Consider the following 12,730-nt stretch of genomic DNA (forward strand, 5'->3'; position numbering starts at 1 on the left):
GCCCCAGAAAATCTTTCCATATGTCTAATGGAAAAATTATATTTAAAACAAACACTTAAAAGTTTTAGGTGTTTGAGAGCTTTAGAATTATTTTTCATTCGTTGACCTTGGAGAAAGAGAGCTGACTGAGAGGTTTTTAGCTTTGCCTACTCCGCTTTTATCCTTTTTTGTCTGTATACAATTTTTAAAAGATAGCTACTCTTAACATTTCAAGAAACCATTTGTTCTACTGTGGAAAAATTCCACTTGATTCCAAACTCAAATCTTGAAAGTAAAGTAGGATTTAGAGAAGAAATTCCCTCAGCATTTTTTCCTGGTTCTTGAGAAACAGTTACGTGGAAGCGGTGGTGATTTTGTTTTGTTTTTCGTTTTGTTTTTAAATGTGATTTATCTTTTATGTTTTTCTTTTTTTTCCCAGCAGCGCAACTCAAAGAGTGCCTGCTGCTTCCCCCTCTGCTCACAGTATTAGCACTACCACTCCAGACCGAACCCGCTTTCCTCGGGGGAGTTCTAGTCGAAGCACTTTCCATGGTGAGCAGTTACGGGAGCGGCGTAATGCCACTTATAATGGACCACCTGCTTCACCATCACATGAAACTGGTGCATTTGCACATGCTAGAAGAGGGACATCAACTGGCATAATAAGCAAGATAACCTCCAAATTTGTCCGCAGGTTAGTACTTCTGTGCATGTTTTTGTTTACCAGAGATTTCTCACTAACTGTGGGTTAGTAAATGACTTTATTTTTTTTTAATTTCCATTCTTTTGGAGGATTTCCATTGTGATAATTTAGCACAAATTTATATTTAATTAGAATTAGATTCTCTTTCCTTTTGTTTTTTTTCCTTCGAGAATCCACTGTCCTCTGTTGTATAAAATTGATCTGGCCAGCTATTCCCTTGGGGTTTTATGGGGAAAAAAAAAAAAAGTGTCACATTTCCTGTATAAATCACAGTAATTTCTTTTCCATATTTTATCACTGAATGAAAAGAAATCAACTGATAAGGTTTGATTAAAGAAAGGACAGCTTGTTTTATATATCTGCCAGGGGCCTAAATGAAATATGAATAAACAACAGTGTGGTGTTTATTTGTTGTTATAGATATAGATATGTATAAATAAAAATTTTAAAAAACAACAACCCATATTGTTGTTGTTCATATTTCATTTAGGCCCCTGGCAGACATTATTAGTAAGATGCAATTAACTTGTTAATAATCACACTATAAATTGTAACCCCGCCACATGTTCAAGGAATTAATGGTGTGAAAATAATGGGAAACCAGCCACAAAAGTATTCCACAAAAGATTTTAATATTTTTGCACCTGGTTTCTATCACACTATGAACATGTCAGGGTAACTAGATCTGGCTCAAGACTCTAGTCAGCTGATTGTGGGACCTGGCCCCAGTGCAGTCCCAAAGCTGGGACTGGCATTCAACTGACTTGTCAGTTCCAACCTTGGGACTAAATCAGGGATGGGCAAAAAACGGCCCATGGGCTGAATGTGGCCTACCAGGCCATTCTGTCCGGCCCACAGGGCCCCTAAAAATTTTAGAAAATTAATATTTATCTGCCCCTGACTGCCTGTCATGCAGCCCTTGATGGCTTGCCAAAACTCAGTAAGCAGCCCTCTGCCTGAAATAATTGCCTGCCCCTGGACTAGATGGACATTGTGAAACATCTCTGATGCCAATCCAGGGCTAGGACTCTGTTATCTGATCGTCAGTCCCAACCACAGGACCACACCTGGGTTCAGCCAGGCTGCAGGCAAATGTTCAATTTGTAGGGGTGGGGGAGAGCTGGGGAGCCTGAGTTCCCCCTGCACAAGCAAGTAACAATGGTACCATTGGGATGTCATCCCAAAATCTTTCATCCTGCCATGCACATTAAATGAACCATTGTCCATTAAATGAACATGTGCCAGGAGCCATACAAACCTGTTACCTCCTCAATGAACAAGTTATTATGTAAAATAGTGTTAATGAGGAGAACATTTTCAGTTTTACAACAAATTGTAATTGCTGAGTGATATTAGTGCAATGTAGCACAAAAGACTGTTCTGGAAATAGCATGATTCTTAGAGAATTCAGTATATTCACTTAAAATAATCCATGGTATATTTTTCTATAGTCACAAGTTATTGTAAAGAATTTTCATTTCTTAGCACAGGGAATTTGAAATGTAAAAATGACAGAAATGTTGCTGATATAGAGGTCCTACAGTGCAGACAGAAGTACAGCTCCCAGCTTTAACTCAGAAAAAGTTCTGCAAGCATTCTGATTTACAACCTTACCCCAGACCAAACAGAAGTTCACTGTTGGGGGCAGGAATCCAGCTGTGGGCTAGGAGTCTGCAGACAGGTTCCCATAGCAATGGCCAGGCTCTCTGCCAGTGCTTACTGTTTTCAGAATGGGGGTGGGGGAAGGCAGCAGTGGGAGCATTTTCTTAGGACTTCCCAGCTGCTGTGAAGGGTGGGATGGGTGAATTGCCCCACCTTCCAAGGAGGGGCTGGAAAACCCCCAGACTGAACTTCCTGTGCTCTCTTTCCCCTCTCCCATTCTGAAAACAGCGACAGGTACAAGTTACAGAAGATGCTACATTTTGAAACATTTTTATCTGCTACCTCATACAATGAGGGATCAGTTTTTCATCTGATTGGCCGTTTTTTAAGCTGTCTGCAGCCATGCACTTGTGTTTGGTCACAGCTATAGACTGCATTCTGTGGTCAGATTGGGTGAAAATTTTCACTTCTGTCTGCACCCCTAATTTGGCAGGGTTAAATAGCCTCTCATTTTCTGCTTTCAGTTAAATTTTCTTCTCTATAAAGTGATACAGAATCTGAAAGACAGGGAACTACATTGGTGCTTATATTTTATTTTAGTGTTTTTACAGTGCCTAATCAGCACAATCATGGTTCATGACTGGCATTTCTAGGTCCTGTCATAACCTAAATAAATAATAATGCCACCGTAAGTGGTATTATAGAAAATATTATATATGAACTTAAGTCACATTTTACATATAACTGCTTGAAAGTTTTCTTGTAATAAAATCTGATTTTGGCAGCTTGTTTGTGCTTTGCAGGAGCTCATCAACTAATTTTTTTAAGAGACTTGCAGGAATTTATCTAAAGGCTTCAGGAAGCAGCCTGAATAAAATATCCTACTGTACAACCATCAGTTTCACAACATAATTAAATCTCATAAATCTTTACATTTGTTGCAGAAGCATGTAATGATATATTCATTTTTGTAAATATGCTTTTAATTTTAAATCCCTTAACAGTTCTTAACTATGAAACTTTCCTTTTTTTGTGTAGTAATTATAAGATCAGAAGTCTTTTGCACTTTATGGTAATTTTATGACAAAATTGAGGAGAGGATGGGAAATAAATTCCGTTAAAATCAAATGAATTTACTGACAGTTTCAGTACTTGTCTAAACAGATGCACTGTAATTAAGAAATGATCTATGCCATGATTTTTTTTCCAGAGACTTGAAGATACAGTATATAATCCTGAATTATTGATAACAGCAGTGCTCATGTACTGGAAAAATTTTCATTTTTATTTGTTCTATCCCCGTACTGAAAAAGTATTTGTTGTTCCATTTGTGCAACAAAAATACCCATTGTAAGGAAGTTTAATTTTATATTAATCAACCTTTTCAGGAGCATATCTTAATTGTTTTTCATTATAACCTTGTTTCAGTTGTGTGAAATGAAATAATGAACGTGTTGTCTTGCAAGGAATAGTATTTTGAAGCTAATTTTAAGTTTGAAATTTTCATTATACTCGGTTATGTATAAGATACACGCACATTTGCTTGTGTAGGATAAATTGTGGTGTGTCTCTAAATAATTTTTAAGACAAAAGTATTGATATGTATGGTGGAGATATTTTGTTTTTGATAGGATTTTTTGCTACGAGAACAGCAAAATTCCTGCTTTCTTTCTCCTGTCAATAAGAACACATTCTGCATTTCAAACTGCAAAACTATTTTTTTTAGCCCTGATATATTTTTAAGTGGCTAGAGTTGTCTTTTCAATAACGCGAGTCATTTCACCAAATGAAGCACTTACAATTCCTGCTTACCCAGATCATTTTTGGAAGGTGGGGCATTTGGTTAAATATAACCAGGTGCCTTTTAGTGTCAACCTTACACTTGTTTTGACTTCTAGGTATATTGTTTAGCAATCTTATTCCTTTTAACCTGTTTTATATTATTCCAGAAGCAATAATTTTAAAGTATTTTAATTATAAAGGTGTCACAAAGGAGTGGTATGACTGTTTTGGCAAATGTTTGTGCTTTTGTGTTTTCATGGTAAGTACATGTAGGGTTTATTCTTAGTAAATGTTTTTAAATATTACCTGAAGGGCATCTTGTTTCATATTCAGAGTATTGAGACATTGTGTTCAAATGTGTATTTAGAGTTTGCTCCAAGCTAGATTCTCTTGTCAGTTAACAAGGATGATATAGTGTGCCTTTGAAGTGTTATATGTGATTTTAAAAAAACTCTTTGAAAATATGTACGAAAATGCTTGTACTGCAGCATTAGGAATGTACCCACTTAAATAGACAGATATCTTTTTAGCAATTATTGTAAAGCAGTTAGTTTTATAAACTAATACTCCAGTTCAACAAGGTATATGTAAGTACCTGCTTAATTTACAGCACATCAGTAATCCTAATGAAGTCAGTGGAACAATTGATCTGCTTTAAAGATAAGCAAATGCTTAGGGTAACCTTTTTGAATTGGGGCTTGTGGGTTCAGTCATTCAAGCTGCTTAGCTTGAAGGATGCTCACATATTTAAATATAAGTGTTCGCCTCTTGACTCTGACTGGGAGAGAGCACTGAGCATTTGGCTCCAGTAATAGTTTTGGGTACACAGCATCTCTCTGAATCAGGTCCTTGTTGATTTACAATACTATCATTGCAACTTTCCAGGAAGACTGGAGTTGCACATGGCCATTTCTCAGTGTGTGCTAGGTTAGAACACTAACTGTTGTTAAACTAAATGCAAGTGAAAAATATTAAAAAGTTACACATCAGGCTTGAAATAAATGAAGGTACGTTATAAAGAAGTCAAACATAAAACTGTGAAATCCTGCTAAATAAAATGTAGTTAGCTGACATTTTGCTCAATAGTTATATTAACATTGTTCTAGATAGAGGTTTTCTTGACTTTTATTTTTTGTTTTATCATTGAATCTCAACCTTAACTTTGTTTTGAGGGATCCAAGCGAAGGCGAAGCCAGTGGCAGAACTGACACCTCAAGGTGAGGAGCCACTATTAATACTTCGCTGCTAGGTCCTTTGCATTAAAGGTTTAAGTGGTTTCTGAAAGAGTTTTAATCAATATGCAAAATAAAATAGTGCTTTAATCACCTCTTTTTAAAAAGCATTGTGTTTTGGGTGAGTTTCTATACCCATCCTTTTTAAATCTTTGGAAAAATCACTTTGATTTTAAAATAATTCTTTGCTTTTATGTATTTTATATTGTATGCTTTGTAAAGAAGCAACCTGTAAGTTAAGTATAACTACTGTGAAAGTAAATGCCCTGTGTCAAGATTGTCAAATTCTTTAGATACTACTTAAATTCCATCTTTATGTGTGTGTATAAATGTTTAATATTATTTCATTTAATAAAAATTTAAGTGAAATGTAAGTTAATACTTGGTATGTATATATGTAGGGTAAAAAAATTACTATTTTCACATACCTTGTTCATCACTAAAAAGTCACTGTTTACCAACAGTGAACACCCCACAGTGGCTGAGTGGTCACTGCTTTTACACTTAAGATGCTAAATAGCTAGCATGGGGTGGTAACTGGTCGATTTTGTCTTTGTATGGCAACTATTACATGTAAACAAACCTGTAGACATAAGCAGTAACCTGCTCTGCAGTGTTCATCTTTCAGTATTCATCCTCTGCAAGCTTATTTCAGCATGTTGGCTTTGCCATTTTGACATTTGATAAAAACTATTGTAAAGTTATCTAATGAAAAAGCAATGAACGCATGGCAGCGTGTTGCTGCATTCTGAAGTGGTTAATTACAAAAAGTCCTCATCTCATTTTTAGAATAAAACAATTTCATAGACCTTCCTATTTTAAAAAGCAGCAGATCTTTAAACAGGATATATAGAGCTTAATATAGCTAATATGCTATGTATATACTTGAATTTCCTATACCAGCCTCATTTTCTTTTTCCCAGGTCTCTAAACTGCTGTGCTGCTGACCTTTCATGGGATGGGAGGGGGGGATCTTTAGCTTATTCAAGTCTTCTAATTAAATTTATAAGAGGAGGGTTGTGTTCAGCTCTGACCTCACCATGTTACCCTTATTCTTGAACATCTGCTGTGTCTCTTATCCCCTTACATAGATAGCATAATTGAAGCAGGAGGCCATTTCTTGAAGTGCTACATGAGTCCACACCATGACTCTGCTGCTTCTCAGCATCTATTTAAAATGGATGTGGCTATATGGTGGTGACAAACCATCATTTTTAACATTCTTTTCAAGAATATATTTTAAGCTATTAAGGTGGTTCTGCTCTTCACTGTGTAAATATTAAAATGCTTATTTAAATGAAGTGGCAGGTTACTGTTTTACCTAGCTGTGTATAAAGCCCTTCAAAACTAGTCCTCTGGAATAGGAACTATCTTCCTATATATTTGTGTAGCATTTAGTTTTAAGCACAGCTACAATAAAAATCCCACCTTGTCTGTTTGTCATGGAGAGCCACACCTATCTATGATTCAGTGATGGCTATGAAAAACATAATGTGAGAGTTAGAGCCTTGGAAACAAAGTTGGTTATCTCAAAAAGTGAGCAGGAAGTGGGGAAAATAGAGAACAGCAGGGCTGCAAGGAAGAGTTATGGGAAAAATCATGGTTCAGAAAGTCTTGGCTGAAAATGTGTACCATGCTTGATTTAACAAACCCTGTCAAAGAAACATACCCATCGCAGTACTGGATGGTAGCATCAGCATCTTTGGATACCCATGAAAAAGGAAAACAGTCCAATCTGAAATAATCTTAAAATATAAATGAGTATAATTTCAGCAAACCATTATGGTAAAATCACATGTTTTAAGTGATCTGACTGGGAAATATAGTCCCACTGGTTGTGTTCAGTGGAAGATAATTACTTGGGATTTTATCCAAGTCATTTTTCATTTAAAATGGTAGTCTTGTGCCTGTTCCTCAGTACTACTTCTGTGAAGTATCTTCTTGCAATATAATTTTCTGGGAGACAAAGATGATATTTACCATCCTGTTAAGTAATTGCAATGTACATTTCTGCTGCATAAGTTAAAATAGCATGTAGTACCAAAATGAGAGTTCCTCTTATACAAGAGAAGGGAGGTCAGAATTGCTGAAAGAAGTCTTAAAAACAAATTGGGCTTATTGTGAATATAATGACCTCCCATTTGAAAATACAGAAAATGGGTTTTACTTCATGCAGAAGCATGAAAATGAAAGTTTGAAGAACACAGGGTGGGCTTCCTTCCTTTGCTGCTTTTACAGCATCCTTACACTTCAGGACTATGTGTCCCACAGATGAATAAGTATTTATTGATGCATGATGTGGTTTAGATGATTGGAACAGTGGACATCAATAAGATTTTTAATACAAATCCACTGTCTCTTGCTGTTGCAGCACAGAATACTGTGTTTATAGTTACTTTTGCAAACATGGTGTTTAGGATAATTAGGAGTTGCTATTTACCTTCTAGCCTTTTATTCATTTCACTTTTGATTATGCCATGTGTTTCTTTCTCTAGGAGTGCTTCTGGGGAACCAAAAGACAGAGAAAAGGAGGATACTAAAGATTCCAAGCCCCGTTCTTTGAGGTTCACATGGAGTATGAAGACCACTAGTTCCATGGACCCAAATGATATGATGAGAGAGATTCGAAAAGTGTTAGACGCTAACAATTGTGACTATGAACAAAAAGAGAGGTTTTTACTCTTCTGTGTTCATGGTGATGCCCGGCAGGATAGCCTTGTTCAGTGGGAAATGGAAGTGTGCAAATTGCCACGACTGTCTCTCAATGGAGTTCGTTTCAAGAGAATATCTGGGACTTCTATTGCATTTAAGAACATTGCCTCCAAAATTGCAAATGAGCTTAAGCTGTAAAGAGAAACTAAATTTATGGGATCAGGGAAGATTCATACACGATCTACACTTACATTTTGAATGTACTGTTTATGCCTAATGTGATTGGCCTGTGAAACTCCCCATGTAGAAATTGTCCCTATTGCAATAAGGTTATACATAGTTATTCTGAATTGTAAAGTTAAATTCAGTATGACCTCTATTAAATAACTGTAGCTAAAGAAGTTATGTTCACATGTACAGGTAAGTATATAGAGCATTCTGTTCATTTTATGTTCATAGAGTTGTATAATAAAAAGATGATTGCTTAAATACAGATCTTGTATAGTTGTCTAGATTTCTGCACAGAAATGTATGTTTGATGCTTTGAGTTGAAAAGGTTCTTCCCTATCATTTACATTTTTGGTGGTTTTTATAATTCTTACCTCTATCATGCTTTTTTAAAATTGTGTCCAGAGTCAAAATGCACAAAAATAGTTTTCACAGTTGTAGCACGACCATTTTTTAGTTAATGAAAAAAATCATATACAAATTTGAATCTGAAGTTGATAGATAAATCGGCTTTTCTTCTACACAAGACTGTTCCTGCTTATCTTTGGCTCTTATTCTTGACATTGGACAGTGTTTAGATGGAAAATACAAATATGTTTACAGTGTTGGCACTTACAGTTTAAAAACTTTCTTTTGCCTTGGACCAGCTGAAAGTGCTGGCGAACAGAAATCAGACATAGGTAATGTTTTGTTGCAAATTATAACGCTTATTCTCATGGCCCATTGACAAATGTACTACCAAAATGGAGATCAGTAAATTATTTCATTTCAGTATCATGATGTAAAATATCACTTGTTTGCTGCCTTCAGAATATTGCAAATTCCAGTTTGTGGAAATATTAATATTTGGACTTTTTCAGAGCACAAGATAATCTGACATATTGACCAATGGTATAAGATATTAATGCCACCTCAGGAATTAACTGGCTTTTGGAATATTTGCCCCCAAAGAGTTCATGCAATTCCATATGATACTTTACAGCTAAACATACATTGTTTATAACAGTAGATTGTTGATTTATGCTTATGTGGTTGTACAATTTGTTCCCATGTAACCTGTTTGTGTTTAATATTTTACCAGATTTCTTGTATTTATTCCACATCATTATGCCTGTAATGTGCAGCTTTGAAATTAGGCATTTGCCTATGGAAGAAGAAAAAAAATGTCCTTCATAATTAGTGATATAAACTATGTAAAACCACTAGTACTGGTACATTTTAATACTTGTTATTTTGTACTGAATTTAACCATAGAGGTTGGTTGTGCAATGTTATTTAATGTTGTAATTACTGTAATATCAGCATATGGGCCCCATCTGCACACTCTTGTGAAGAATAGGAAGTTCATTCAAAAGCTGTCACTTTAAAAAAAAATAAAAATAAAAAAAATCTGTGGTAAACTCTGTAACCCTAAGGTAGAAGGCTGTAAGTGTAGCTAATATGCCATTCAGTATGGCTTCTTGAAAGAGATGGACTTTACATGCTGTACTGTACTGTGATGTAGTTTCTTCTGTAACAGTTATGTTCTGAAATGGACGTGTATTGTTGCCTTAGAAAAAGGGTGGTGTTTGGAAAGAAAGAACTGTAGCCCCTTTTTAGCCAGTGTTCATTTTAAACAAATTTTGATGCAAGTCATCTTGATTCACTTTCACTGGTGCACTCTATTAAAACTTACTTGAATAGTTCTCATACTAAAGCACTTGTTGTTTGCCCTTTATAAGATGAAAAAGCTGTTACAAGTAGAACCTTTTAACAACATGGGAGTTAAGAAGGTCTTTCTTGCAGGTGTGTTCTTTATTTGTTCCTTGAGCTGAGGAGAAGTCTTTGCTTTCTATATTATGCAACATCAGCATCTACCTCACTTCTCTTGAACTGCTCACAGTGCTGAGCACTTTATAGGCCAGTAGTCTCCAACTTTTGCTGGCCCATGGGCAGCAAAGTGCTGAGGAAGTAGTGTTCCATGGGCCATGCAGACTGCTCACTGTATCAGCCTGAACAAATGTGTATGGAAAACAATGTTCCAAGGCTCAAGTGGCCTGCTGGAGACAAAGCTACAGGTTGGAGATCATTTTTCCAAATCAGGCTGGCCAAACTTGCTAACTGTTCTAGCCACTAAACAAAACTTAGCATGGCCAAGTGCCAAAGGGCACAACTTCAGGAAGTATATGTGTTACCTGCATGTGAGCTGTAGCTTAAACAACCCTATTCCAGAAGAGCTTGTGGATGCTTATTATTTAGAATTGGGACCCTGCTCCAAATCCTTATCTTGAGAAGCGATCTCTTTGGCAGTGTCTACACAGCAGGGTGCAGTGCTATGTAAAAGTAACAGACCTAGCTTTGGTATCAGAATCAATACAGCTGCATTGGCACAGCAGTCAACCCAGGCTACTTTACCCTACTGAGAAGGGTAAAGCAGGGTAAATTACCCCAGGGCAGAACATCACATCAATGCAGGGTTTTGTTTCCATTACCTGGGTTAGCTCATTTATTGTTCCTGTGTGGTGGTGTGCTGTGTAGACCTAGTGTTGGATTACTAGGAAGCATCTGCATATAAAATCACCACAACTCAGCCTGGAAAAGAATTTGGATCCTTGTGCAGTTGATCCCAGAATCTAAATGTGGCTGGAGAAAGGCTTACCTTTCTCCTTGCTGTATAAGGAAAGGTGGCTGTGTGTGTTTGGCTAATTCTGCCTTTTGTGTGAAAATGCACATCTAAAATAAACTGTAGTACAAACACTTGCCTTTTAGAAAAATTCTGTGTAAAAACCCTGGGAACCTGTCATGCTGACAGTGTGCATTAAATCCTTCTGATAGTTCTCCCGCCTTTCACATTCTTTTTAAACCTTTAACTTTGCCGTATGTTGGTAGCACTTCTAATTAAATTATGCAGTTGGGGGTAAAGGCTGTATTACTTCAGTGAAACAATAAGGGCAGCTTTGTAAAAAGAGAGAGGTTATAAATTAAAGTGCAATTACACTATGAAAAGATAATTTTATAAAAATGGCATCATAGTTTTATGTTCATTGTTTGTCTGATTTCTATATCAGATTTATTCAGTTTGCAAGCACAAGGTTAGCTGCAGGCTCTGCAAATTTGCCCTGGTCTCCCAGTAAAACTGGGCTCTTTTTGTGCATCATCACCACTTATAAGACACTTGATGAAACTTTTGGTGTTAATGACAAGTGTACAACCTTTATTAAAAGCCTTGACCAAAGACATAATATAGAGAGACTGGTTAGCACAGGTGTGCCAGCAAATATAATTTGTTTTTCACAATTTCCTGTTCTTAGTGGAGGTGGGGAGCACCTCGAGGGAGCATATAGAGCTGGGAGTTTGCTTGCTAACTAAACCTAATATGGAAGTCAGTAAGACAGAACATTGAACTCCTTCCCCCCCCCCATGTCTGTTTTATAGTCACTTTATAGATACCTTGTTAATAGATGGCTACATAAGATATTTTGTAGGTGATAAGAAATGCAAACCTGAAATGCATAGTGACTTATATATAAGGTATCAATGTAGCATACCACCAGTGTTGATTTGCATGGCTTCCTTTAAATTGGGAGAAAATCTGAGACTCTCAAAATTTAAAAAAAAAAAAATCACATTTTGCAATTGTAGGAAGTGTTAAAGATGCCTCAGTCTTCAGACTGCTTAAATTCTTAATTGTAATGACATGACTGAACCTCTATATTCATAAAGAGAAAAGGCTTACAATGCAGCATACTTGTACTGTAAAAATGTATACAGTCATTCCAAACACGGAAAACCCTTCTTCATACTGTCCGATTTGCAGCATTAAAGTATATTGAGGACAATTAATACACTTTCTTAGTTTTCATTTTTGCTTGTCTGGGTGAAAATATGCATGCGAACAGAGGGTGGCATCAGATACAGCCCTTAATTATGAAGCTACTGCCAGTAACATGAAGGAATGCTAATACAGAGTCCATTCTTTTGCACATTTCTGTTAGTTATCTCAGTCTAAGAAGGAACCAGGGACACATTCACCCTGACTAAAAGGGAAACATTATTGGTTACTCCAAAAATCATGTGACACTTACCATTTGTTTTCACAAGTTGTTTCTCCATTGGTTATCCAGTAATTTATGGTTTAGAGCACAGCTGGCTCAACTTGTGAAAGCTGAGCCTGCCTTCAGCAAAATTAAACTAGTCACAGCTCTCTGCAACTCTCTACCACTAAAGGTCTTCTAGTATTTAAATGTAATGTTGTATGACGCTAACTTTTTTTTTTTAAGGACATTGCTTATATTCAGTATTGAAGAATGACAATTTTTCACACATTGCTATTTCATACAGAAATAGAACCTGAGATTTGTTTTATACAGTAATGTTACATAATTTTTTAAAATAGGGTTGAATATCAACTTTCTTTCTCTACCAGATCATCTTGAGGCCTGAGGTAGGCTAGTGAATGGACAATCTTGTTTAGCAGTCACTCAGGAGATAGTACCTCTTCATTATATGGTCCTTTCTTAACCACAATGTTGACAAAGTATCTCTGGGTGCATCTTCATGAGATGCTGACTAT

At 36.3% G+C, this 12,730-nt stretch overlaps 1 protein-coding gene across 2 annotated transcripts in view; it reads left to right on the forward strand.

The window, feature by feature from the left end:
• Window positions 1-12,000, forward strand: part of MARK1 (microtubule affinity regulating kinase 1) — an 82,601-nt gene extending 70,601 nt beyond the window's left edge. The window contains exons 13-15 of one of the 2 annotated variants that reach the window (XM_019549503.1): window positions 419-673; window positions 5,239-5,283; window positions 7,794-12,000. In XM_019549503.1, the coding sequence (XP_019405048.1) occupies window positions 419-673; window positions 5,239-5,283; window positions 7,794-8,148 (655 nt within the window). In that variant the 3' untranslated portion in view covers window positions 8,149-12,000. The remainder of the gene's footprint in view (window positions 1-418; window positions 674-5,238; window positions 5,284-7,793) is intronic. The other variant, XM_019549502.1, reaches the window with a different exon arrangement.
• The last annotated feature ends 730 nt before the right edge of the window (window positions 12,001-12,730 follow it).

This window comes from Crocodylus porosus, unplaced genomic scaffold (genome assembly GCF_001723895.1).
Source record: "Crocodylus porosus isolate Cpor-Errol unplaced genomic scaffold, CroPor_comp1, whole genome shotgun sequence".
Taxonomy (NCBI): domain Eukaryota; kingdom Metazoa; phylum Chordata; order Crocodylia; family Crocodylidae; genus Crocodylus; species Crocodylus porosus.